The sequence below is a fragment of the Mastigoproctus giganteus genome, chromosome 6 (assembly GCF_048544385.1).
Source record: "Mastigoproctus giganteus isolate SK-2022 chromosome 6, ASM4854438v1, whole genome shotgun sequence".
Lineage (NCBI taxonomy): Eukaryota > Metazoa > Arthropoda > Arachnida > Uropygi > Thelyphonidae > Mastigoproctus > Mastigoproctus giganteus.
In genome coordinates, this window is record NC_143580.1 from 223,877,967 (window position 1) to 223,905,401 (window position 27,435).

The 27,435-nt window shown below is 35.5% G+C and overlaps 1 protein-coding gene across 5 annotated transcripts in view; it reads left to right on the forward strand.

The window, feature by feature from the left end:
- The window catches only part of LOC150085023 (ral GTPase-activating protein subunit alpha-1), a 529,619-nt gene that overhangs the window by 135,158 nt on the left and 367,026 nt on the right, over nucleotides 1–27,435 (forward strand). For 4 of the 5 annotated variants that reach the window (XM_090376739.1, XM_090376741.1, XM_090376740.1 and 1 more), the window contains exons 11-14: nucleotides 2,360–2,482; nucleotides 10,576–10,767; nucleotides 20,536–20,609; nucleotides 26,017–26,128. In XM_090376739.1, coding sequence (XP_090232865.1) covers nucleotides 2,360–2,482; nucleotides 10,576–10,767; nucleotides 20,536–20,609; nucleotides 26,017–26,128 — 501 coding nt within the window. The remainder of the gene's footprint in view (nucleotides 1–2,359; nucleotides 2,483–10,575; nucleotides 10,768–20,535; nucleotides 20,610–26,016; nucleotides 26,129–27,435) is intronic. The other variant, XM_090376743.1, reaches the window with a different exon arrangement.

Consider the following 27,435-nt stretch of genomic DNA (forward strand, 5'->3'; position numbering starts at 1 on the left):
TGTTTTCATCCTGCTTACAGTTATCTGATCTCTAGCTTTTCAGAAGTCAAAAGTTGGCAGCTATGGTAAGAAAATACCACAAAAATATTCAAGATTAGAAGATAATCATTTGACAGTGAAAATGGTATAATTTTCCTTGTAAGAGCACATATTATGAGATTTTTGTTGTCCCTATCAAGAGAAAAATGTTAAGTGTGTTTTGGTCTGATAGATGCGAAGAATATACATTTGGGTGGGTAAGTTCTTTAAGGATAGGAATCATGTGAAAATTAAACATGTCTACTAAGACCACAAACTAAGCATATACCAATGATAGCATTGCTCATGTTGAAATAAAGCATATGGAAGAAATATAGTGGATAAACTTTCAACAGTGTTAAAAGTTTATCTATTGTTTAGGCAAATATCCCTAATGAGCACAGGTTTCATTTAAATGGATACTCAGGATGCTTAACTATGAACAGAAAGACAATTGTTTTGATATGTAGCAAGCCATGCTTTCATAAGATGAATCAATGAATGACACTTCCACCCCCACAATTTTCATGAAAGACCCTGATATTCAGTATGGAGACCATGCAGGAGAGTATTGTAAGGGCAGAGAAATGATGGTCGCAATTTTCTCTGATACTGATGGTGTTATTCTCACATACTGCATATATAAGTCACTTCAGTTAAAAGGAAGCTATCTAAATGAGAAATTTCTCCCACTTCTGCTGTAGAAATGTCCAGATGTCATGAATTATCTTTGGTTCTACCACAATTCCATATTTACATATCTTTAGATGACTCTTTGCTCATATCTGAGAGCGATTGACTTCATTTATGGAAGAATATTCCCAGCCAGTGAGCAGCACTAAATGCTGTTTACCAGTGGACTAAATACATCCCTAGAGAATGTGTCATTACAATTTTTTCAGCTTGGTAAAAAAGATCAACGTATGTTGAAAAATTATGTAAATTTTGTTCATCAAAATCAAGTTATAAGGACTCCTAATTTAATAAATTAGGAGTCCTTATAACTTGATTATACCTTGTATTCTAAATTGAATTTACCTTTATGAATTATTCTCCTTATTATTGAATTATTCTCCTTATAATAGTCATACACTGAGTGATCGCTGAATTATAACCACCCCTATGAAAACGACACGTGAGGTACAAGAGTGCAGAGTTAGTTGACCCACGTAGCATAGATACGGTGTCAGTGGTTCAGTAAGTAGCAAAAAATTCTGCGCATAATGGGTAAAAGGAAGGATTTATCAGACTCTGATAAAGGACAGATTGTGGGTGCTCGACGAGCTGGTGCTTCGATTTCCCAAACGGCTGAACTGGTGGGGTGTTTAAGAGCTGCCGTAGTTAAAGCGTACCAGGACTGGCATCAAAATGGTCAAACAACAACAACCCGAAGGCAAAACTACGAAGGTTGATGTTAGAGGTGAGCACCAGGTCCGACGACTTGAACAGGCGCAGCACTGTTGAAGAGTTGATTACCCAATACAACATGGCCCAACCCGGAACAATATCTGGCATGACAATGCGTCACATGCTCGCACGTATGGGCTATACCAGCAGATGATCTCTACAGCATCCTCTCCTAACCAACATTCAACTTGCATGCTCTTTGCATCAGGCATAAGACTTGCCTGGTGCAAAGAGCATGCAAGTTGAATGTTAGAAGATTGGAAGGTGTGCTGGTTGGATGAGTCACATTATTTACTCCACACAGTGGATGGTCGTGTACGGATTTGGTGTCAACAACATGAGGCTCTTCATCCATCATGCACGGTATCAAAAGTGCAGGCTGGTAGAGGCAGTTGTATGGTGTGGGGAATGTTTCACTGGCAGGAAATTGGACCCCTGGTCCATGTGGAACAATGTATCAGTGGTCTCCGCTATTGTCAACTGCTTGCTGACTGTGTACATCCCACTGTGTTAAATTTTTTTCCAAATGGCGATGGTGTCTTCCAAAATGACAATGCGCCGAGCCATCGGGCACTTGTTGTGCAGGAATGGTGTGAGGAACACATTCTGACTTCCAGCATATCCATTGGCCTTCAAACTACCCCAATATCATTTCCATAGAGCACTTGTGGGACACTATGAAAAGGCATATCAGGTGTCTGGATACACTAATCACCTCCATACCTGCATTGCTGAGCGCATTACACACAACTTGGTTGGCCATACCCACCAAACGCTTCCGACATCTTGTTGAATCAATGCACATCGGATAGCTGCTGTAATGAGGCAAAAGGAGGATCTACGAAGTATTAGGTAGGTGGTCATAATTCAGTGCTCACCCAGTGTAAAATGTATTTATAGTATATTAACTAATAGTATTTTTATGTTATTTCAGACTGCTGATAAACCACAGTTTCTAGAAGAGCCAACACCTGATTCTGAGTGCAATATTAAAGATGAGCTTCAGAGATTTTCTAATAATACTCCTTCACATGCTTCTAATCTGTCATCTCAGGAAGTTAGTTTTCTGCGAAAATTTATTGTATTCTAATTTTTTTTTTTTTTTGTTTGTTTGTTTGATATAGTCATTCAAAACTTTTAATTTCTTAGATTATTATAATATGATACCAAGGGAGTGACTTAAACAGACCTATGGATTGTTGTGATATCAAAAAAGTAAGAGATTACCTCAATCTGTTTTGTGGAATGCTTCCAGTCAATTCTCTCCCAAATGTGACCGGTGCCTCCGTAGCCAGGTGGGCAGGAGCAGCAGTGCGTAGCACACGCTTTTTGATTAGACCGGGGTTCGAGCCCGTGACCACCAAATACGGAGGATGCAAAAAGGTCAGGGAATGACCACCGCATATTCCCGGAGCAATATGGCCTTAGTTGCTAATGCTCCTAAAAACCAAATAACAACAACCCAAATGTGATGAATAAAATAAGATGGAAAAAACTAATTAATGAATTACCTCACTCATAGAGATACGACCCAACACGACCCCGAAACACATCAAATCATCACAGCAAGACCATGAGTGCATGAAGACATTGTGTCAGAATAAATAGTTAAAAATTGCTTCCGATAATAAATAATTAAAATCACAATTAAAAAGATTAAAATTAAAAGGATTAAAAGTTACAGTTTGGATGAATACTCAAATTAAACAAAATGCACAGCAGTTTCCCTTCCTTAAGCAGACCATGCTTTTCGGTTGATTGCCGTGTTCACAGGAAGGGAATATCGCAAAGTGTTTGTGTGTGTATTTTACTCTGAAATAGAGAGATTATTTATATTGGCGCATGCGCAAAAAAAGACCAGAAATCCGAAATTAGGTAAGGCCATCACACATTGATAGAATTGTCGTGTAGTTTCATTTCAGCGATCAATAATTTTATGTAATTGTGTTGTATATTTAAAATTACTGCTTCATTGAATAGGAATACATGACCATCATTGACCACATGAAAGGCCAACTCTGATGCATTTGCATGCAACGTGCAGATGGAAGAAGCATGTTGCTTGACAAGTAAATCTAAAGTACAATGAGTGGAACCCTCATACGATGAATCACACTGACTACACGAAATCTTGTACACAAGATCATTTACCTGAGCCGAGCAAGAAAGAAGAATTGTGTGATTTTTTAATATATTATGGAGCTTCTGCATGGGCCTGGCTATAATTTTGAATTCAGTATTTCTAAGAGCTTATTAAGCTGCCTGTACCATTGTTCGATGTATGGTATGGAATTAAAGTGTGTTTTATTGGTTTTATTAATGGGTATTATATTTGCTGTTTTATTTTTAGCTTGTAACCTGATTTAATTTATAATGGAATGAGGATAGCCTCTATTTAAAAACCTGTCAGTTAGTGTAACAATTTCTAAGTGTAAGGTGGGTTCAGACATGGAATATTTGTAAGCGTTAAAAAACTGGTTAAATATAATGGATCTCTTATATGTGAACGGATGACAACTCAGGTAATGCAGGTACATCCCTGAACTGGTGGGTTTTTGGTAAATGATAAATTGGATTTTTTGCATGTCATGTGTGAGAGTGAAATTTAAGAAATTCAGGGCTTTTGTTTCTATCTGTTCCTCCTCCAATGTAAAATGTGGTCCCGTGTGAATATTATTGAATAATATTCAATAATATTCACACGTAGGATGTCCTGAGTGGTGTTGTGATCTGTTATAACAAGTATATCGTCAGTATACTCCCATAGTAAGTAATGCGGGGGAGAAACAGTGTTAAATGAATGTCCTCGATATTGGCAAGATAGATTTCTGCTATAAGATCGCTTCGGTTCAAACCCATCGGTAAACTGAAAACTGTTTGTATATATCTCTTTAAACGTGAAATAGTTAGTTTCAAGAAGAAGCCTTGATTAATTTAAAAATTTCTTTTTTTCATGATTTAGTGTGATGTATCACACTAAATCATGAAAAATCGCGATAGAATCTTTGTTTAACAGTTCCCAAACTACATTGAGAGAAGGCGCCTCTGTAAGCCACGTGGGCCGGAGCAGCAGTGCATAGCACGCGCTTCTTGATTAGACCGGTGTTCGAGCCCATGACCACCAAACACAGAGGATGCGGAAAGGTCAGGGAATGATCACCGCATATCCCCGGAGCAATATGGCCTTAGTTGCTAATACTCCTAAAAAAAAAAAAAAAAAAAAAACATGAGCGCATAGTCCACATTTACATTGGTGTACAAAGAGGTAACATCTAACAAAAATAAGTTATCATGAACGCTAAGTGTAATATCTTTAATACTATTAAATAAAGTGTCATAATTTTTTATGCCAAACCTTATCAACTGTCTAAATGGTTTAATGATATTGTATAAATGAGCAGCTAAGTGTGAAAACGCTGAATTTTTGTTTGATACAATAGGGCATACAGAAAACTGGGTTTGTGAAATTTAACCTGTCCAAAAAGTACAGGAGTATTGATATGGCCTCGCTTTCAGCTCTTTTAATTGGACCATGGAAATAAAATAACTCTTACGATATGCAGGCAGTTAGGGTTTGTTGTATTGGTTTACTAAATTTGTGAATACAGACCGGTCTATCACCCTGTAAGTGGAACTGTCCGATATAATAGCATCCAATTTTCTAAAATAGTCTGTTTTATCCATAATAACTACGGTGTCCCCTTTATCTGCTCTTTGGATAACAATATCTTTGTTCCCTCTAAGACTACGCAGTGCTGTAATTTCATTCATATTAAGTCTGGATACCTGAAGAGTTTTGGAGTTATTGATTACCTGATTGACTTGCTGAACCAATAAGTCTTTTTGTGGAATGTTGCGGAGACCATATTCAAAGTCTATCACAAATTGGTTCTTGGGGAGTTTGAGGGGGTAAATTAAAGTTCAGACCCTTCGAAAGGAAAAAAATCTGATCCTCAGATAATGCATATGAAGACAAATTAGTAACTTGTTTATATGTCACCTTATTATGTATATGATGTGGGGAAGATCGTATGTAAGCTAGATTAGCATTAGCATTAGCAGAGGCATATGATGCAAGAAAGCAAGCTTATTCAGCATCAGCCAAAAAAAAAAAAAAAAAAACACCCACTCCCATTTCACCCCTCCGTTCGTTCGAAATACCTGTCCAGTTGAGCTTTAAATTTGTTTAGGCTATCAACTTCAACAACAAGTGATGGAAGTCGGTTCCACCAACCAACCACCCGCTGGCCAAAGGCAAATTTCCGCACATCTATCCGACATCCGTCCTTCCTCAATTTGAATTTATGCCCTCTGATGTAAGCTAGATCTGTGTTATGTCTAAAAATAGTGGATGTACTTCTGTGTTTGAGCATCTGCTTGCATAAACATGCCCGGGGGGGTCGATCCCAATACAAAACTGTTAATGAACCATTTAACTTAAACAAGTGCTTATTTTTTTATGTCAGTAGCCAATGCGTCCCACCTTAAATCTATAAAGGATTTTAACACAGTCCAATCGTTAGAATGTAAATATTTTTTTATTTTATCACAAAGTGCAGTCACCTGAGAATAATAATACCTCTTCATTGCAAAACGAGAATTTAAGGCAAGTTTAATAATATGGTGCAATGTAGCAAAAACCAGTTCTTTAAAACCAGGAAACCTATGAATAAAATTAACCCTCGCAAATTTAGGCATGATAATAATAAATAAATAAATTTTCTGTTTATACTCCGGGACGACCAAACGGTCAGAGGAGTTCACAAATAGACTATTTTCATGGAGGCAATATTTCAGAAACGAAATATGTTGTTTTTGTGCGGAATATTTCAGTGTCAATTTGATGTGATTTTGCATCATATTATACAAAAAATCTCTTGTAGTCAAACTTAAATTGTGTGTATTATGTCGATAGACCGTAGGGGGGGGGGGGAGGAGAGTGGAATTAAGGACAAATACAGAAACAAAACCCTGAATTTCTTAAATTTCACTCTTGCATGTGACATGCAAAAAATCCAATTTAGCATTTACCGAAAACCCACCAATTCGGGGATGTACCTGCATTACCTGAGTTATCATCCATTCACATATAAGAGATCCATTATATTTAACCAGTGTTTTAACCCTTACAAATATTCTACGTCTGAACCCACCTTACACTTAGAAATTGTTACACTAACTGACAGGTTTTTATATAGAGGCTATTCTCACTCTGTTATAAATCAAATCAGGTTACAGGCTAAAAATAAAACAGCAAATATGATACCCATTAATAAAACCAGTAAAACACACTTTATTTCTATACCATACATCGAACAATGATACAGGCAGCTTAATAAACTCTTAGAAATACTGAATTCAAAATTATAGCCAGGCCCATGCAAAAGCTCCATAATATATTAAAAAATCACACAATTCTTCTTTCTTGCTCGGCTCAGGTAAATGATCTTGTGTACAAGATTTTGTGTAGTCAGTGTAATTCATCGTACGAGGGTGCCACTCGTACTTTAGATTTACTTGTCAAGCAACATGCTTCTTCCATCTGCACGTCGCACGCAAACGCGTCACAGTTGGCCTTTCATGTGGTCAATGATGGTCATGTATTCCTATTCAATGAAGCAGTAATTTTAAATATACAACACAATTACATAAAATTATTGATCGCTGAAATGCTTGAAATGAAACTACACGAAAATTCTATCAATGTGCGACTGCCTTACCTAATTTCAGATTTCTGGTCTTTTTTGCGCATGCGCCAATATAAATAATCTCTCTATTTCAGAGTAAAATATACACACACAAACACTTTGCGATATTCCCGTCCTGTGAACACGCCGATCAACCAAAAACGTGGTTTGCTTAAGGAAGGGGAAACTGCTGTGCATTTCGTTTAATTTGAGTATTCATCCAAATTGTAACTTTTAATCTTTTTAATTGTGATTTTAATAGTGATTTTAATTATTTATTATCGGATGCAGTTTTTCACTATTTATTCTGACACAATGTCTTCTTGCACCCTGGTCTTGCTACGGTGGTTTGATGTGTTTTGGGGTCGGGTTGAGGCTCTTGGCTTTCGATTCCATTACGCATTGGATTTGGTCATATCTCTATGAGTGAGGGAATTCATTAATTTATTTTTTCCTTCTTATTTTATTCGTCACAGTTGGGAGAGAATTGACTGGAAGCATTCCATGAAAAAGATTGAGGTAATCTCTTACTTTTTTAATATATTAAAAAATCGTGGAAGTTATTGAGCCCTGTAGCTTTGAATTTTTTACTAATTGTTGTGATATATAATAATAGCAGTGTTCTTGTGGATTTCAGGAATATGGTTTGTATGTTCCTTGCATTTGTCGGGATGTAGACATTCTAGTGATGACAGGCAGTGCCAGTACTTGAATCTAAAATGCTGATGAAGTGATATTCATGTCCCACTTGAGTCAAATAGGTCATATTTTTGACCATATCCAGTCAGTCTGCAATAACCAAATCATCTACTTGCCCCTTCACAAAGGTGGGACTATCAGTAACCCTGGGTATATCATCATTTGCAAGGTAAAAAATGCTGCATGTAGTATACTGGAGGGGACCACGTGTGAACAAATGTAAGCAGGGGTTGAGGCATGGTGTCCACATCACACAGGGAAATCGCTAACCCTCTGTGTCAGTGATAGTGGGTAGTAGATGATTTATTGCCTGGTGCATACCACTACACTGCTTATTGGAGGCTCGAAATTGTGAAAACCATGTTTTGCCTTCACAGCAAATCTCTCACATATCCCCATCATGCACTGTGGGTCATGCCTTTTGAGGTTATGACAGACATTGTGGTGAAATCCAATATTCTTCACATATCGGGGACACAGTGTTAAGACAGTTTTCACAAGCTGGCTACTAGATAGTTGACCACACCAAACCTGTTGCTAACACTCTACGAGGCATCTGTATCAGCTAGTATATAATCTTACGTCTCTACTCAGCCCTCTTATGGCAGGAGGGAGTTCGTGTATTGTGTGTGCAGGGGAACACTGCGAAGGCCATCCACTACTTTTACTACTTTATGTAAGGAGCTGGGTATATTTTTGTTGTGTGTACACTTGTCCAAAAACTTTCATCGTTTCATTTAACATGTCCCCTCCCAAACTTTTACTTTATCTACATAAATGCATTATGAATAGTTAAACTAATGCACTGATTTGGATGAGATCACTAAATATCCTGAAAACTTCACAATTTTTTTTCCAAATATACATGGTTTCAGTTCCAATTTTGCTAGTCTTCATTTCTGCCTACAACCTGCCAAGCCCTATTTACTTTTTCTAAATGAATCTTAATAATCTGTTATTATTTGTCTTAGCCACTGTTTGATCTCAGTTGTTCTGATTCCTCTTTGTGACTCCTTTCACTTGTCTCTGACTTTCCATAACAATCACCATTGATAACTTTCATATCACTGATAGGCGCAATATGGCCTAAGCAGCCCTTGTGCCAAAAATAACAATAACAACAACTCCTTTCACATTAAAGATGGTACTTGTGCATATGTCCTCTCTGATATTCCTTGCCAGAGAATTCCTGAAATGAAATCTCTCTTTTTTTGATCCCTCTTTAAATCCCTCTTCTAGCCTAAAATCTTTTTATCTCATTCTCTCAAATTCACCTGTTGCCTCTGTCATTCTCTCAACGCTAGAAATTATTTGGACCTTTTGACTTTTTTTTTTTTTTTTAACTGTTCTTTCTCCAATCTAACTTTCCTAACAGTGAAGTAATTTTTCTAGGTGATTTTAATGTTCACAACTTCAGCTGGCTTCAGTTTTATAGTTTCTAATTTTTCTGCACCAAAAAAATTAATTTTTGCTCTCAGTGTTGCTTTTATTTTATACATCTGTTGACTGTAAATCTCAAATCTGCCTTACCATGGAATACTCTTCACACATCTTAAGTAGTACCCCAAAACTTAACTCAAGCTTCTAGACTCTATCCAGACGAGTTGAATTAGATTAGTTAATGATCTGTCTCTTACAAATTCTCTCCACTTTCTGTCATGTAGACATTCAGTTTCTGTTGCATGCTGTTTCTGTAGATAGTTCTACCTATACTGTAATTCTACCTCTCTTCCTAACCAGTCTGAACACACATGCCTTAGATAGTCAGCATTTGTTCACTGTCCAACTCCAAACTCACAGAACTAGCTTTTCCTCATTTATCCCGTATGCTTTTTGTTCTTTGTATTAGTAGACTTTTTCAGATGTTGTATAAATCTCCCCATTGTTATTATTGCATTTTCAGGCAGATTTTTAATTATTTTCCTGAACGTAGACCACTCGTGTTCTTTGCTGCATCCATTGTAAAAATCCAGAAAAACATTTCTGAAATGTTTGCTTTAGGAATGTCATCACATACCATCATGTGGGTTACTTTAGAATTTTTATTAACTGACCCTTAATATTGTAAGAATTGTCATTTAAACTGGCTTTTTCTATTAATGCAACGGTCATAAAATGAAGTTTGTTGTGGGAACCTCTGAAAATATTTCTAATTGTCAGTATTATGTGATTGAACAGAATGGACATAAAGTAAATAAAGAAAACAATTAAATTTAAAATGGAATTTATTGCATAAATGAGCTCTCACTAATTTGTAAGAGAAGTCTGGGAATGCCATTCATACAATGCTGGAACACAGTGCTGGTGCCTTCTGGCTAAAGTTGAATCTCTATTAAGAGTCTTTCTTTGTTGAATCCTAAAAGATGGCAGGCGTAGATTAATAGTGATAGTGCTCATAGATAACTACTGATTATGCTGAATATAGCATTGGCCCTTATCTACCAACAGGCCATGTAAATAGATGATCATTCTCTATTACTCTTAGTTGTTCTTTGATATGAATAACACAGGAGATGGTTGATTAGGACTAACTCATAGTTGAAATATCAGGAAATTTATGCTTATTAGTGTAACAGTTTTCATTTAAATTAATATTAATGCTATAGTGTTATTAAGGAACAATTATTCAGTATATCCATGATATTCAGACTTTTCAGTGTAAACATGAAAACTTCAACACCTTTACCAAAAGCTTTTTTTTTTTGTTTAATTTTATTTTGAAATTTTTCTATTATTCAGAAGTCTCTTACTTTCATACATATAGGAAACAGAAAGTGCAGATCATGAACCTACTGGAATGCGCCTTAGAAAAGATTCCTATTTGAAAGCTATCCATAGTGATAACAGCCATTTAAGGGCTGGACTACAAAATATGTTACAAGTATTTGTTACTAATGCTGCCAATGTATTTCTTTTGGAGATTTCTCCAGAAAGAATTAACCTTTTAGAAGAACAGGTAATTTTTTTTTTTTTTTTTTTTTTTAACAGAGATTAAAATTGTATTCTTTTATTTAATTTCCATTATCTTATCAATAGTTGCATTGAGTTTTATAATGCAAATAATTGTCTGGATATGATGATCAACCTATCTTTTAAATGTTTGTTATAGTGCAGACATTTGTGTATTTCTTATATAAAGACTTGGCTACAAAACATGTTAGAAATATTTGTTACTATTGCTGCTAACATTTAGTTTGGACATTTCTGCAAAAGAATTAACCTTTTTAATGAAGAATGGTAGAAATATGAGGTGTGATCATAAAGTTTGGGGACCAAACTAACATTCATGATAGACTTTTTTGAAACTTCTATTAGTTCCTGTGTCAATAATTTCTTCAGTTCTTGCAAATCTGTGATCTTTTAAGGAGGCTTTAAGCTTGGGGGGGGGGGGAATCACAGGGAGCTAAATCCGGTGTGTATGGTGAATGGGAAGCTATAGTGATGCAGTTCCTCACATGAAATTCTTGAATGAAAAGCACCAAGTGCACAGACTATTAAGTGCCATGATGCAAGTGCCAATTCCCTGAAGCACACTTTTCCACCTATTTTCTCTGAACATCATCATGCAATTACTGTGGAAGTGTTCTGTAGTATTGCCAGTTCACTGTTTGGCCATATATGGCAAATTCAAAATGAATGGTAAACTGGGGGTCAAAAAGTGAAAAATATGCACACCCTTCACATTTTCTTGAGAGGACTGGGCCTCTGTTTCCAGATCATGGCCATACAACCATGATTTATCACAGTAATAATGGAAGAATCAAATTGTGGATTGGTAGCATCACATTATGAAGATCTTGGCATGCAAGAACTTGTTATCCTCTGTGATCATCAGGGAGGATTCTAAGCACAAACTTGATTGAAATGCATCACATTACCAAATATTGTGTAAAAATTGATTAACATGTCTCGTGGGAAAAAAGAATTGCACTAGTAACTTTGTGTACAGTTAAACATTATTGGAGGCTTGAAGTAGTGGAACCCATGTTTAGTCTCCAGAGCTAAGTTCCGATAAACCCTTCCCCATCTCTTCCATCATGCAGTATGACTGATGGCTTTTGAGGTTATGATGAATATCATGGCAAGATCCAGTCTTCCTTACATTTCAAGGGTACTTCTAAAATGGTGTTCGCAGGCAGGCCACTAGTTAACACACTGGACCGAACCTATTGGTAACTCTTTAGAAGGCTTCTGGATCAGCTAGTGTATAATCTTGCTACCACTACTCTGCCAGATAGTGACTGGAGGGAATCGAGGGGGGGGAATTGTCAAGGCCACGTTATGTCAAGGATCTGGGTATATTCTTACCATGTGTACAGCATACCCAAAAATGTCATTACTTCATAAAGCATGGCCCCTCCCACTTTTTCTTACTATTGAATACATCATGAATTGTCAAACTAATAGAGTAAGCTTATCTGCGAAAAGATCTAAACCTCCCAAACACTTCCTAGTTCATTTCACAAATATACGTGGACTCAATTCTAATCTCAACAATGTCCATTTCCACTTGCAGTTTAAACCCCCATGTACTTTTTCTGACAGAATCTCAGTTATCGGTTGATTCAACTACTGCTCACCTCAGTTGCCCAAATTATTCGCTGTATGATTCCTTTCGCCTCAAAGGTGATGCTTGTGCATATGTCCATTCCGATATTCCCCATCATAGACTTGGTAATTTGGAATCTCCTCTTTTTGATCTTCTGGCTTCAAATCTTTCTACATCAGTGTATCAAATTCATCTGTTGTCTCTACTATTCTCCCAACTCCACTAATTGCTTGGAGTGCTTTGACTTCCTATCTTTGCAACTTGACTTTCTCCAGTCCAACTTTCCTAACAGTGAGGTAATTTTCCTTGGTGATTTTAATGTTCACAACTCCAGCTGGCTTCCGTTTTCTAGTCACACTGACCGAGCTGGTCAAGATGGTGAGGCTTTTGCAATTTCTAATGACTTTGAACAGATTGTTCATTTACCTACAAGAAACCGGACAATCATACCCATACAGCCAACACGCTTGATCTTTTTCTCAAAAACAAGCCTTCTAATTACACGGTGAAAGTGAGTGGTCCTTTAGGCGCTTCAGATCACAACTTGGTGATTGTATGTTTTCCAATGGAGCCTTTATCTCATGGCTATTACCAACCTCTTGTTGTTTGGCAATACAAGAATGCAAAATGGGATGATCTGCAAGATTTCTTTTCTTTTCCTTGGTCGGATTACTGTTTTAAAACTTCTGGTGTCAACGTTTGCTCAAATCATTTCGGTGAAATTATTCTTCTAGGAATGGAATCCTTAATTCTACACTCCACTTTAAAATCTCGTCCTTTATCTAAACCTTGGTTTTCCATTAAATGTGCTAAGGCTGTTCAAGAGAAGAACGTTGCATATTGTAATTGGCTTGTTTCCAATTCTTCAGTTTCATTTTCTGCCTACACCAAAGCTTGCAACAATTGTAAAGCAGTTATTAATCAGTCGAAACTGGCACCTCTGTAGTCAGGTGGGCAGGAGCAACGTTGCGTAGCACACGCTTCTTGATTAGACCAGGATACAAGCCCTTGCCCACCAAATATGGAGGATGCGGAAAGGTCAGGGAATGACCACTGCATATCCCCGGAGCAATATGGCCTTAGTTGCTAATGCTCCTAAAAACCAAATAACAAACAAATGAACAGTCCAAACTAGATTTTGAACAGGCTAAGAGTAGAAAACTTGCTTCTTGCCCTAATGGTAGCCAAGCATTCTGGTCTCTTGCCGAAGGTATTGGCCACAACTTTTGCCCATCTCTGTTCCCACCTCTCTGTCAAAACCAGATGGTTCTGTTGTCACTTCAGCCAAGGATAAAGCTGACCTGCTAACATCCCATTTTTCTTCCAACTCGTGTATTAATGATCTTGGTAAAACACCTCCCACCATGCCCAACACGCTCCATTCAATGCCTCCTGTGGTCTTCTGTCAAAAGGATTTTGGCAAATCTTGATGCTAAGAAAGCTCCAGGTCCTGATGGTATTTCTCCACTTGTTCTCAAAACCTGTGCTCCTGAATTTACTCCTGTTCTTTGCTACCTGTTTTCACCTTCTTATTCCAAAGGTATTTTTCCTTCTTTTTGGAAATTTGTCCATTTCCAGCCAGTTCCTAAAAAGGGTGACAAATCCCTCGAATCCAATTATCGTCCCATTGCAATCACTTCTACTCTTTCTAAAGTAATGGAGAAATCAATTAACTGCCAACTCTTAAACTACCTAGAAACCTTCAGTCTGATCAACAATCACCAGTATGGATTCCATCAATGTTGATCCCCCTGGTGATATTCTGGCTTATGTGACCCATTTATGGACAAATTCAATGGAAAAGTTTGGTGAAACACAAGCAGTTGCTCTTGACATCTCAAAGGCTTTAAATCATGTTTGGCATAAAGGTCTTCTAAACAAGCTTCCACCTTATGGTTTGCCAACTGTTTTTTGTAATTGGTTATCAAGTTTTCTCTCTGGTCACTTACTGAGGGTGATGGTAGATGGCCCCCTGTCTTCTAACTTCTCCACCAATGCTAGTGTCCCACAAGTTTCAGTTCTTTCACCTACTCTTTTCCTCTTGTATATTAATGACCTTCTTCCATTGACTGGAAATCCTATCCATAGTTTTGCCGATGATACCACATTGCATTTCACTTGGCATTTTGAGAAACTTTCTTCTTTCACTTTCCATTTTGAGATTCTTCTGCTTGTATTCTTATCTTTGGTGACACTCCAATTTCTAGGCAAAGTGATATATCTCTTTTGGGGATTACCCTGACTTCTTATCTCTCTTGGCACAAGCACATTACAAATATTGCTTCCTCTGCATCTAAACAATTTGTTTTTCTCTTTCGCTCTCAGCATAACTTTTCTTCCAAACAACTGTTCACAATGTACAAATAGCAAATCCGCCCTACCATGGAATATTGTTCCCACATCTGGGGCGGTACCCCCAAAAACTCTCTGTCTTCTAGATTCCATTCAGAAGAGGGCATTTAGGTTAATTAACGACTCTTCTCTAACAGTGTCTCTCCACTCGCTGTCTCATAGATGTACTGTTTCTGCTGCATACCTTTACTACAGATACTTGCATGGGCACTGTGCTTCTGAATTAGCTTCTGTAATTCCAGATCTCTCTTTCAAAACACTCTGAACACGTGCTACCACCAGCCAACATCCATTTACTGTCCAACTTCAAACTCACAGAACCAACTTTTCATCTTCCTCAATTATTCATTCAACTGCTGTTTTCTGGAACAACCTTCCTTCATACGCATTTCCTGAAAATTACAGTCTACAGAAGTTCAAGTCTAATGTCAACAAATATCTTTCGTCTTCTAAACCTCCAACCCAAGCATGGCACTAAGTACTATAGGTTCTAATACCTCTTGTGTTTTGGGGTTTTCATAAAAAAAAAAAAAAAAAAAAAAAAAATTCATTAATCAATCCTGATCAGATTGTGAACATGAGCAATTGAGTCACTGGTTTTTGAAATTATGAAAGTTTGGCTGGAGCAAGGTTCTTGTTTAACAAACATGCAGCCACCTTTAAACTTTGCAAACCACTGAAAGTTTTCAAATGACATAATAGCTTTTCTGAAAGCTGGGCTTGACATTTCAAAATTTGTTGCACATTTGCTTCCCAATAAAATCACTCGTGAAATAAAACATATAAAACCTTTTGTATTCAATTGATGTTGATTCAGTATAATTGCAGATAAATAATTCATGCATTACTGTGTTCAAATGAATCACTAAACACGTTGCGACCAAGGTGTTCCTTGAGCGGCATGGTGCATTGATAATTGTTAACAAGTTCTTGTGAACCAAGTGACCTTTTGTGATGATAATTTTGGAAAGACAGCTGTCATGAAGAAACGGTAAGAAAATACCATGAAACGTTTGACTACGTTACACCAATGATCCAAAACATTATGACCAGCAAGTCATTATGCAAATCAAGGCAACTGCAGGTAAACTACGGTGTGGGTCGGGACACGGTATAAAAAACTGATACTGAGCTTCGTTATTCAGTGTTACTCCTGTTCTTCAGATGGGAAAGGCAGCAGACTTAAGCGAATTTGACAAAGGCCAAATTGTAATGGCCAGACGACTGGGTCAGAGCATATCCGAAACGGCACGGCTGGTGCCGTGTTCACGGTCACCAGTGGTCCAAGGAGGGAAAACCCACGAACTGCCAGCGAGGTGTTGGATGACCATGGCTCTTCAATGCTCGAGGTGAGCGAAGGCTCTCCCAGATGGTATGTGGCAACAGAAAGGCGACTGTGGAGCAACTCGCCAGTAATTGGAATGCTGGTGGCTGGAGTAATGTGTCACAACACACAGTACATTGAACCCTGCTGAAAATGGGGCTGTGTAGCTGCAGGCCACTCTGAGTGCCCATGCTAACCATGGTTCACCGGCGACAGTGCCAACAATGGGCACGCGAGCATCGAAATTGGACCGTGATTGATTGGAAGTAGGTCATCTGGAAGGTCGACTATTACGTAATAAAATATTGCTAATGCTTTTGCTTCTATTGTAAGCAAACTTTGTTTTTTGTTTGATTTTCTATCCAAACAGATAACAGCCAAACAGATAACAGAAAAAGAGCCGTTCCAACTCTTCCAATTCTTTGTGTCTTAATCTAATGGATTTTAATTACACTTTCAGTTGTTCCTGCTATAAAGTTGTTTTTATTTTCTCTGCATTCTTTGTAATTCTTGGTGTTGCCTCATTTAGGCCTGTAGCACGTGCAATATCACGTGGTCTTTCATTTCCCTCAAAGCGTTTCACAATTTCATATTTTTTCTCTATCGACAGAGGTGGACTGGCCATAAGCCTTACCAGGGAAACCACGGTGGGTTGGAGGCCGGTGTGATTTTGGCCATAAACGCTAGTATGAGGCCACTACAAATTTTCCCGGGTAAGAATTTTTGACCCAGTCCGCCTCTGTTTATCAATATTGCTTTTCTTTTACTTCCTGAATCTGTAGTGTCTTCACCAGGATGCTTCCTTTTCACACCTTTTAAGTATTTTACTCATTTTTAGGGAATAAAGCACAATTAAAAATGAGGAGGCTTGCTTGATACATATAAACAAAGCTGTGTGTTGTGTAGCAACTGAATAAACAACACCATAAAGGCAGAGACAACTCTATTAACACCTCACTAGCTCACATTTTACTAAAGCACATTTCTGGGAGTTACTACCATAAAACAATAAAAACAATTTCCAGTTGCATTTCTGCTAGTGGAATCTGTTACAAACTGGTAGTAGACTCAATCTAATTGCATTTGCGATAATACCGATAGCTGGAATTTTATGTTATGGTGAAATGCGTTTCCCCTTCACTGATATAAAAAAACAAATACATTTTCAGAATCTTCTCTTCGTTTCTATCGTGTTTCGTTCAGTCGGGGTGATTCTGGTCCGACTGCCATTTCTTGTAAACATAAAGGCGAATCATGCACAAGCAAATTCGGTTCGTGTTATATACGATATCGTTTCCCCTATTTATAAATCGTGTATGATCGAATTTGTGTAGTGTAAACACGTGTTATACGAGGACTGGCTGTATATATAAAGAATATAGGAGTGAGTAGGATGAGAATAGAGAATATAGGAGTGAGTAGGAAGAGAATAGAGAATATAGGGGTGAGTGGTTATATCTGTTTTTAATTTAACTATAAATGATTCTACTAGGAATCACTAATGCCATTGGTAAAATTAAACAGTACATGATCAATGTACGCATTTATTTATAACAGATGTGGAAAATTGCTATTAGATACTAAATTTATTATACAAAATATCATCTAGTAACAAAGAAATACATTTTTATTGATATTTAATTTAATGATAGTAATACTGTAATATGTACAAAATGGGATATGTAAATCTACATATATTTAATAAGCCAAAATTAGAGTAATCAAAGTAAAAAATAGACTAAAAAGCCAATTACCATCTCTACATATTGATAAGCACTTCAGTAGTGCCTATCAATGTATAAATAATAAGTAATTAGTAAAATACTACCATCTCTTTCTGTGTGCCTCATACCACCATTACATCCTGAATATTAAAGCTCAAAATAACCACTTACGAGAGTGATGATATACAAATGGCAATAATCAAAAATAAAAATTTTAAACTCACTTTAAACCTAAGGGAGGAGCTAATTTTGCTCTAATCTGGTATGAAGGGGCCTTTGGTCTAAAAGATAGTAACTTTATTTTAAACAAAGAAGTAATTTGTATAAAAGGATTGCAGCATACAGGAAGAGCAATATGGGTGAATAATTTATGTGGAGTAGCTAATCTTTGCATGCATCATTATGAGAAGAACCTAGATCAAAGCTTTATTACATCTAAAACATGGAAGATTGGTTAACAGTTTAATTAACCAAATATTAAGAAGCATAATTGTAAAAAATATTAAGCATAATTGTAAAAAATATATATAAAATTATTAAGTGTTACATATAGAACTAACCGATTAATGCCATCAAACGATAGAACATTACATCGGACGTTAAGTATGTAGATATAGACATTCATATTAAGAATAATAACCTAACTACCAAGGTATTTGACAAACGCAAAGAATTCAATTTCAAAACTATAGACCTAACCAGTTGGGGTACAAATATCTCAATACGTATCCTTAAAAACATAATAGTGACACAAGGTATCAGAAGATTATATATCTGTAATAATAATAGTGATGTTATAGACGCACTGATCGATCTTAAGCATAAATTATTAGATAACGGTTTCCCACTTAATTTCATTATGAAACATATGAGTACTGCTTTGTCCATAGCCCTAAAAACATACCACGATAATCTAAACCAGTTGGATACCATGGAAGCTATTAGGCATACCGTATATTGAATTATACGTACGTGGTACTGTTTTAAAGGAATTATTATCTGGTATAGTTTCTCTGTTTAATAGGAATTATTATCTGTTTTATACATCGGTATCTATGGAGCGAGTTGTTTACTAATTAGCCTATGTATATACATGTACATACTAGGTACTGCTGCATAAACACGCTATATATAGCTTACGCCTTAGAAAAGTGGTACCTATATGTATTTTTACAGTAGGAATTAATTCGTTATATTTTACTAAGATTTCTCTTCGACATCTGGGAATTATTGGTTTTGTTTTCTCTACTATAGAGGGCGCTATTATACTTTGGTTCATCCCAAACTTGGCTATTATTGGACAAATCTTAGGTGGCGCAGTATACGCTGCAGTTATAAACGTCTTGTGCGTTAACCGCAGGCGTTTAGTTTTTTCCCGCCTTGGGCCACGGTAATGTATGTTAGGTAGATTCTTTGACGGGACTATACTGGTTCTACAGTATTACCTCCTTTGTTTAACGCTTTACATAAAGTTCGCCACTGCGTGATATTTTGACATTAGATTTATAGTAAATTATCTTAGGAATTAGCCATTCCATTTTTTCCGTTCCTTTTCGCATTCTATTGATATATTTTACCGGCTCTTACTACTTAACCAGGATCCCTACTATTAGGGTCGGGAATTTACACTCCCGGTTTTATCCGATGTATTATCGATAAGTTGCTTTTCCTTTTCTTTTTCACTTTTATCTATCCTCTTGCCTTATTTTTTCATGTCTCACGAACTATTAGAGTAATTCGAGGGGGAGTGAGGTACTATTGCTTTAACTACACTGCTTTCCGTTCGCCTTTAGTTAGCTAAATTAGCCATTTTCAGCAAATATTGTTCAGCAAATATTAATAATTTCTCAGTTGTGCTTATAATGTTGCAGCGATAGGTCGGGCTAAATATCATCCAGCCTGTATTCTTACAAATTATGGTTAGACATACCCCTTTTTGGACGGCTACATTTATACTGATTTATAGTCTTTACTATAACCTAATTTTAAATTAGATGAATTATCCATTATTATGGAATTTTGGTTTTGGCATACAGGCAGATGATAACAGAAACCGATGGCTCAGTCTAACATGGGTTGGTTATTTTGTAAGGGTTTAGCCCTCGACAAAGTCTCTTGCAAAATGGGTTTCCCATGTAAGGCTTATTATGTTAACTAACTTAATATTTTATATTTTTTCATGTATTTTTTCATGTATACTGGATGTACGGTTGGCCTACTATTAGGCCTACTATATATCCACATGACTTGGTTATTGAATGTTTCAATGCAAACAGCTATCTTGAGACTTGTTATTTAGACATATTTAGTTGTAAAGAATGACAATATCAGTACTAAGATTTATGATAAAAGAGAAGCACCCAATTTCCAAATGATTAGTTTTCTAAATTGGTAATCCATTATTTCTGAAAAAGTTCACCATAATACAATCAGAGCTCTTGCAATCCTCTTTTTAACCTCCCATCACATTATAACAACCCTCTTTTTAAACTCTAAGCATATCATAATACCATGTGGTAAGTACCAGTCCAATTTCCCATAAACCTATTGCTATTTTACGTTCATTATAATAACCTTGAAAGACTACTGTATGTATCCTTTTTGCTGTGGTCATTCTTCTGGGGCCAATAAAAACTCAGATATAAAGCTACTTGAATAATCATCCTTTATTGTTATTTTTATACACAGTTTCAATGAAATTTGTTCTTATCTAAATGCTAATAAATTACAATTTATATTGTGACGTAACCTAAGCTTTAATTTGATATGTTGCAGGTTGAAGTATGCAAACGCGTTCTGAACATATATCGGTATATGGTGATGAATATACATATGGAAAGGAAGACGTGGTATGTATGTTATCTTATTTTGATTGATTAAATTGTTGCTCTTTTATTCAATGAATGAGTTGCTCCACCATGTTTATAGTTTCTCTGTTATGAGTAAGAATTTCTTAACTGCAGAACTGTTTTCACAGTGACCTTTTGATAATTTATAATTTGGAGATGCCATATGGCAAATACTTTTTAATTAAAATATAATATTAAAATACTTGTTAATATAAGTGTTGTGTGAGAAATTGGTTACACATTCCAGATTTGATATTTGTGTTCATTGAATGTGCATTGTATAGAATTTTCTCCCTTCATGCTAACCATTGACTGTGATCTTTTATAATTTATGCAGTGTGTGTGTGTGTGTGTGTGTGTGTGTGTGTGTGTGTGTGTGTGTGTGTGAACTACCAGTCATAAAGGATAAATCATTTCAGTCAGCTGAGTATTACATAAAAGATATTGTATGATTTGAAAATTTTATTATGTATAATAAGCAAAGTATAAATATGAACTCCTGGTGGTATTATTCACCTTAAAGATAGAAATATGAGTATGTCTGTATATAACTGTATATAATCTGTATTCAACCCAAGCACGGTACTAAGCACTATAGGTTCTAATACCTCTCGTGCTTGGGATTCACATAAAAAAATAAAATAATAAAATAATAATATAAAAATTATTTTTATATATAGATATAATGATAAATCATTATTGAGCAGATAAATATACTCTTCAAAACTTGCTAGACCTCTTTATTTTAGCTAAAATTGAAGCTCTTTTAGCAAGTATAGCAGTGCTTCATTATACCAAAGATAATTTTAAAAAAATTGGAAGAAACCATATGAAGTGCTCATACATTAGGCTAGTGCTGTAACCAGGGCTCCCACTCACAAATTTTAAAAAAACTTAGATTGCAACTTAAATAAACCCAAAAAAAACCTAGTTTTCATCATATAGTATAGCAACACAAATAAGATAAAACTTACCATGCAAAAATATCTTTTATTTAATTGTAATCAGAATTTTCATCCCATTCAGTTCCCTCCACATTTATTTTTTGAAGTTCTTTCATTTTTTCAAACGTTCTTCGTATCTTTTATGACAAGTTCCTTGTATGACTTCTTTTACCAATTCTGATTTAGGTTTCCATGTATAGCAATTTTGATTAGATCTATTTATCACCTGTTTTGCCATTAGTCAATTTTTCACAGTTTCTGGTTTAAGGGAGTTTGTGGCTTTTGTTTTTATATGGTTTACTTGGGAGAAGATTCTTTCTACGCTTGCCGAAGAGTGAGGTAAAATAGTTAGACTGGTCATAAAGTTAGATAAAATCTCATATTTAGAATTATTAAAGCCATCTTTTACATTACATAACAGATACCAAAACTCAGGGATGGTTTTGTAAGAGAGATCTAAATCTTGATTTAAACGAAATGATCTCCATTCATCATCTAGAAGATCTATTTTGTCTTCAGAAACAAGGTGAGGGAACTGCATTGCTAAATGGAAAATTGAGGATGGCGATTTGGCACAATCATGTATCACTGCTGGGCCAAGAACATTGAGACTGGCGACAATTCCATTGTCATTTAGAGGAAATCTTTTTCTGATTTCCATACAAAGTTCAACAAGAAATTTTAAACAATCATTTTTAAACCTGCTTTCACTGTCACCAAGTGGTGTTGAATTTAATAAGGCCATACAACGGCCTCCCAAATATATTTTATTCAGAGGCTTATGATTTATTGCATTGCTTGGATCAATTTCAATCAGCTTGCATGAAGTAATGACTTCTTCTTTTATGAAAAAAACTAAGAATATTTTTATACTCAATTGAAACCACTGAATGAAGTAAGTGCAATCTGAAATGCTCAGATTTAAATTCAATATTCAGGCAGTTTATTTTCTCCAGTACATATCCTAAAAACAACAACATATGCTTAGTTCCTTTGGTGATCATAGTATTGTAAATATTCCCTGCACCATCGATTTTGTCAATTTTTGATTGAGACTGAAAATAAAGAACTAACGCATCCCACTGCTCAATAATAATTTTTATTACATTGCCACAGGATAACCGATGTGTTTGTGCTAATTTGGGGATTTTATGCTTAGCAGTATCTATAACATCTTGAATCATTTTGAACTCGTTTAATCTTTTACTACTACGGGAAAAATAACAAGAGATATCTTTTATAAATATTTCTAGATATGATGGTAGTACCTTGACTACCATCTATGACTAGCACATAATGCAAAAGAATGGCAAACACATCCATTATAAATACTGATGGTACATCCTTTTTTAGCAATGACTGGAACCCACTCTTAGTACCCATCATAGTGGCACAATTATCACTTCCAAAGCCAACGAGATTACTTATTTGAATGTTTTTTTCTATGAAAAGATCTTTTACAGCTTGATAAAGCCCTTCTGAAGTACTATTTTCGACACAAACAGTGTCAAGTAACATATCTACAACATCAAGTTTTTGAATATCAAAATATCTAACAACAGCAGCTAGAACTTGCGATAAAGATAAATCTGTACTTTCATCTAATTATCATTGAAAACTTGTTGTTTCTGCATATGTTAGAAATGTATATTTTTTCATGATAGGCTATGCCATCTTGTATAAGATAAGAGACTTTAGTCGCCTTCATCTGAACTTGTTTTGCAATATTGCTATCATGAAATGCTTTCTTACATGCTTCTATAAGGTGATCACATTGCGCAATATTATGCTCTATAATTAAACTCTATATTTCTTACATGCTTCTATAAGGTGATCACATTGCGCAATATGGAATATTATGCTCAGAAATGAGTGCAGCAATTGTTAACTCTGCCTTTGCTACTTCTTCATTCTCTGTAGGTTTACGTTTTTGAAGAACGTGTCTAACGTTGAACTTGTCTTAGCAATATTTGCACTTTTTTATGTTTAACTGTATTTTTATAAGCTAGTAACATCAATTTATTGGCATTCTTTAATTTCATTTCACAACAAATACAGTAAGACGCACCTTTTTCATTACTGTCTTCTTTCAACCAATCCTTTAATTCCGGATCTTCTAACCATTCATTTCTAAAATTTTGAGTATACCACCGTTTACTCATCTTTCTTTGTGGGGAAGAAGTTTCAGACATTGTGGGCAATTTGTGGGTATGACTTATTAGCAGTTATCTTATTTAAAATGTTCTATAAAATAAAAAAATAAATCACTAATCCATTAACATAAAATAGAAATAGTCACTACAATTTAAATTTATTATATCACTGTACGTAGTACACGCATAAATGTAAAAATCACACCAAATAATGCAATAATACCACGAACGATCACGAAAGACTGTGCAGTAAAGACCGCCTTCCGCCTGCTCAATAGGCTGCGCAAACATGTTAGTAACATGAACATGTATGCTTACATGTAAGCATAATTTCATAGTGTAGAACCCTGCGAAAACTTTGAAATCCTTTTACATTTGTAGTATTTTGTACAAGCACTTGAGATATTACAAATTATGATCAGTATTGTTAGAATATAAAATTAAGAAAATTGTAAACTGTTATTAAATGTATTAAATTTTATTGTATTTACAAGAAATAAAAATAAATTTTGACTTAAAATTAAAAATTACCGAAAAAACCCAGATAATGAGATATTTTTGTGAAAAAAACCTATCAACCCAGATGACAATCAAAAAACCCAGATCTGGGTGGAAAAACCCAGGAGTGGGAGCCCTGGCTGTAATATTAAAGGGAGAATGATATATATTTCATAAAGGTAAACTTTCTTTTTGTGATGGCTAATGAATATACAGTTTTGTTTTTCCCCTCTTAAAATCTGTATTTGAAAACAATAACAATGAAACATAAAAAGGCCATCTTTTTTAAGGTCAAGTAAGATACATGAAATTCTTGCCAATGCCAACCGAACAGGGAAATCCAGCTTGAAAAAGTCAGCTGAAAGGACATAAGGTCTATATAACAAAATACTGAAATATGAAAGAATGTCAGGAAGAAATTTCAGAAGTGAAACTCTCTGAAAATACCTATTGAGGTAGTATATCTTCTTTACCAGATTATAGTTTCTCACAACTGAAATGGTAAATTTAGAGAATGAATAAAATAAAATCTGCCTAATGAAGTGCTAATGGAGAAAAGAGAAATGGAAACACCTAGGAAGAAGTAGAATGAGAGATTTGACTACTAGTGCTCTATATCTTCAAATGGCAGATCATTTATAGATTCTTTAATTAGCGTTAGCATTAGTAGAGACATATGATGCAATAAAGCAAGCTTATACAGCATCTGCCAAAAAAAAAACAAAAAAAAAAAAAAAATACCATTTCACACAACCATTCTCTCTAAAAGTTTGTCCAGTTCTTCCTTAAATTTATTAAACTATCAACATCACAATGACAGATGGAAGTTTGGTCCAGCAATCAACCACCTGCTGACTAAAGGCAAATTTCCAAACGTCTATTCTACAACTGTCTTTCCTCAATTTGAATTTATGTCCCCTCAGGTTCGTAATCTGAGCAAGAGGAAGAATACCATCAGCATTGAGCCTACTCAACCCATTCAAGGTCTTATACACCTCAAAGAGATCACCTTGCAGGTGCCTGATCATTGATTTAATGGTCATTTATTGATAATTTTTCTAATATTCTGTTTACAATATTGATTGCAGAAATATCTTCATCTGGAAGAATGCCCACAATTTCAGAATTGAAGTTGGGAATAATAGTTTTTGGAATAATCATTTTGGTTCCTTCTGATTTCTCTTATTGATAGTTTGGGAAATAACCAAATTATTTCTGTTTTTAAAAAAAGAAAAGTAATTTTAGAATTAGCCTAAATTGTATATATGTAATAAATCCATTTGAATTTAATTACAATACTTTTTATGTTATAGCAATTTTACAACATTCAACTCCAAATAATTTTAAATATTTGTCTATTTTTGATATTAAAAGCAGTATAGATGGTAGTAGTTAGAAGTAAATATGTTGCATTAATAGCATTATGTACTTACTTTATTATTTTAATGTTCTCTAATTGAAATGTATTGCAGAGAAGTACTCCTATAAGAATGAAAAATATTTAGAATGGTTCTTGATTGTTAAAAATAAATTACTCATTCCAAATACTTGTGAATTGTCAAATTATTGTATAAACACAAAAAGATTTCTTATTTTTTGAAAATTTAATTATTTCATTTTCATATTAGTTTTGATGCTTTACCTTGGCTTTACTGCATATTTTACTTTTTATTCAGAATGTTAGCCGAATTCATTAATAAAGCAGGAAAGTTAAGTGAAGTCAGTTGTGTTGAATGTTGTTTTTAGATATGCACTTTATAAGTTGTCATTTGTAAATTTATGGTTGTCAAATAATTGTTTTCTTATTATCAGGGAGCAGTTATTAATGATACTTCTTCAGATAACATCATTAGTGCTTAAAGAAACCCCTCCTGTTAGGAAAGAAATGACTCTGGGCGGTAGGTTGGCTCCAGCTCTATTTCAGGTAAAGTGCTTAATATTTTTTGATGTTTATAATTAATGTAATTATAAACATCAATTTCTGATGAATTTTAATATTAGTGTTGGCTATACATGCAGGTCAAAAAGCCAGAGACTTTTTCCATACCATCCGAAAAATTAAATAAAAATAACACTACCTTATGTGTTTCCCCCCTCTTCCCCCAGGTTACTAATTTAGCAGACCTTTGAATATCCCCAAATCTTCTACCTAAACTACTCACAGAGTTAACTTATTCTAATGATTAATAATTCATGGTTAAAGGAAAACTTTGTACAGTCCAGTTTATAATTCTTCTCTTTAAGCTTGAGTGTGTGTCCCCTGGTTCTAGTGTCACTTGACATTGTGAAGGTTTCTCCATCAGTCGTTTTACTGGCTTCACTCAGAACCTGAAACCCGAATCGGGTCCTCCTCTATGCTATCAGTTCTGTCCAGACGCAATAGGAGGGATTATAGCATATAAATGCTAAAAGCTTTGTGGATTAACTCAAGATTTAAAGAGACACTGCAAGGCTTTAGGAGATAAATTTTTATCAACAGTTGCCCAAATTATTCGCTGTATGATTCCTTTTGCCTCAAAGGTGGTACTTGTGCAGATGTCCGTTCCGATATTCCATGTCAGAGACTTGATAATTTGGAATCTCCTCTTCGATCTTCTCTGGCTTAAAATCTCTCTACCTCTTTGTGTCAAATTCATCTGTTGTCTCTACCATTCTCCCACTCCACTAATCACTTCGAGCTCTTTGACTTCCTTTCATCAGTGACCTGTACTTAACAAGTACAGGTCACTGATGAAAAAAAGCCGTGAATTAGGGTTGAATTTGAAAGTATCTGCAATTCTGCCCAGATACGATAGGAGGGAGTATATGATGAGAGCCTTGTCGATCAATTCGGCCCTGGAAAGATTGTGCAAGGCTCATGGGGTAGAATTTTTTCCAGCCTGGACTGTACTTGTTAACAGGACAGACTGCTTCTACAGGGATGGGATACACTTAAATAGAAAGGGTGCAAGAATATTTGCTGATGCTATCAAGGCAGTGTTAAGTGGGTTGGAAAACTGATAGCTTGGGGGGATACAAGGACTAATAGTTTAACAGTAGCCGTAGGCAGAGGTGAAGGTGATTCTTGCATAACTTCTATTAGAATAAGTAGCGACCTGGAGCAAGGGTTGTTGGGGGTTTCAGAGACGGATGTCAGTCATCGTGAAACAGGTGGGTATATGGGATGTGTTAGAGTGGCTGGGAATAGGAATAGATGCATGTATACCAATGCTAGAAGTATAGTAAATAAAT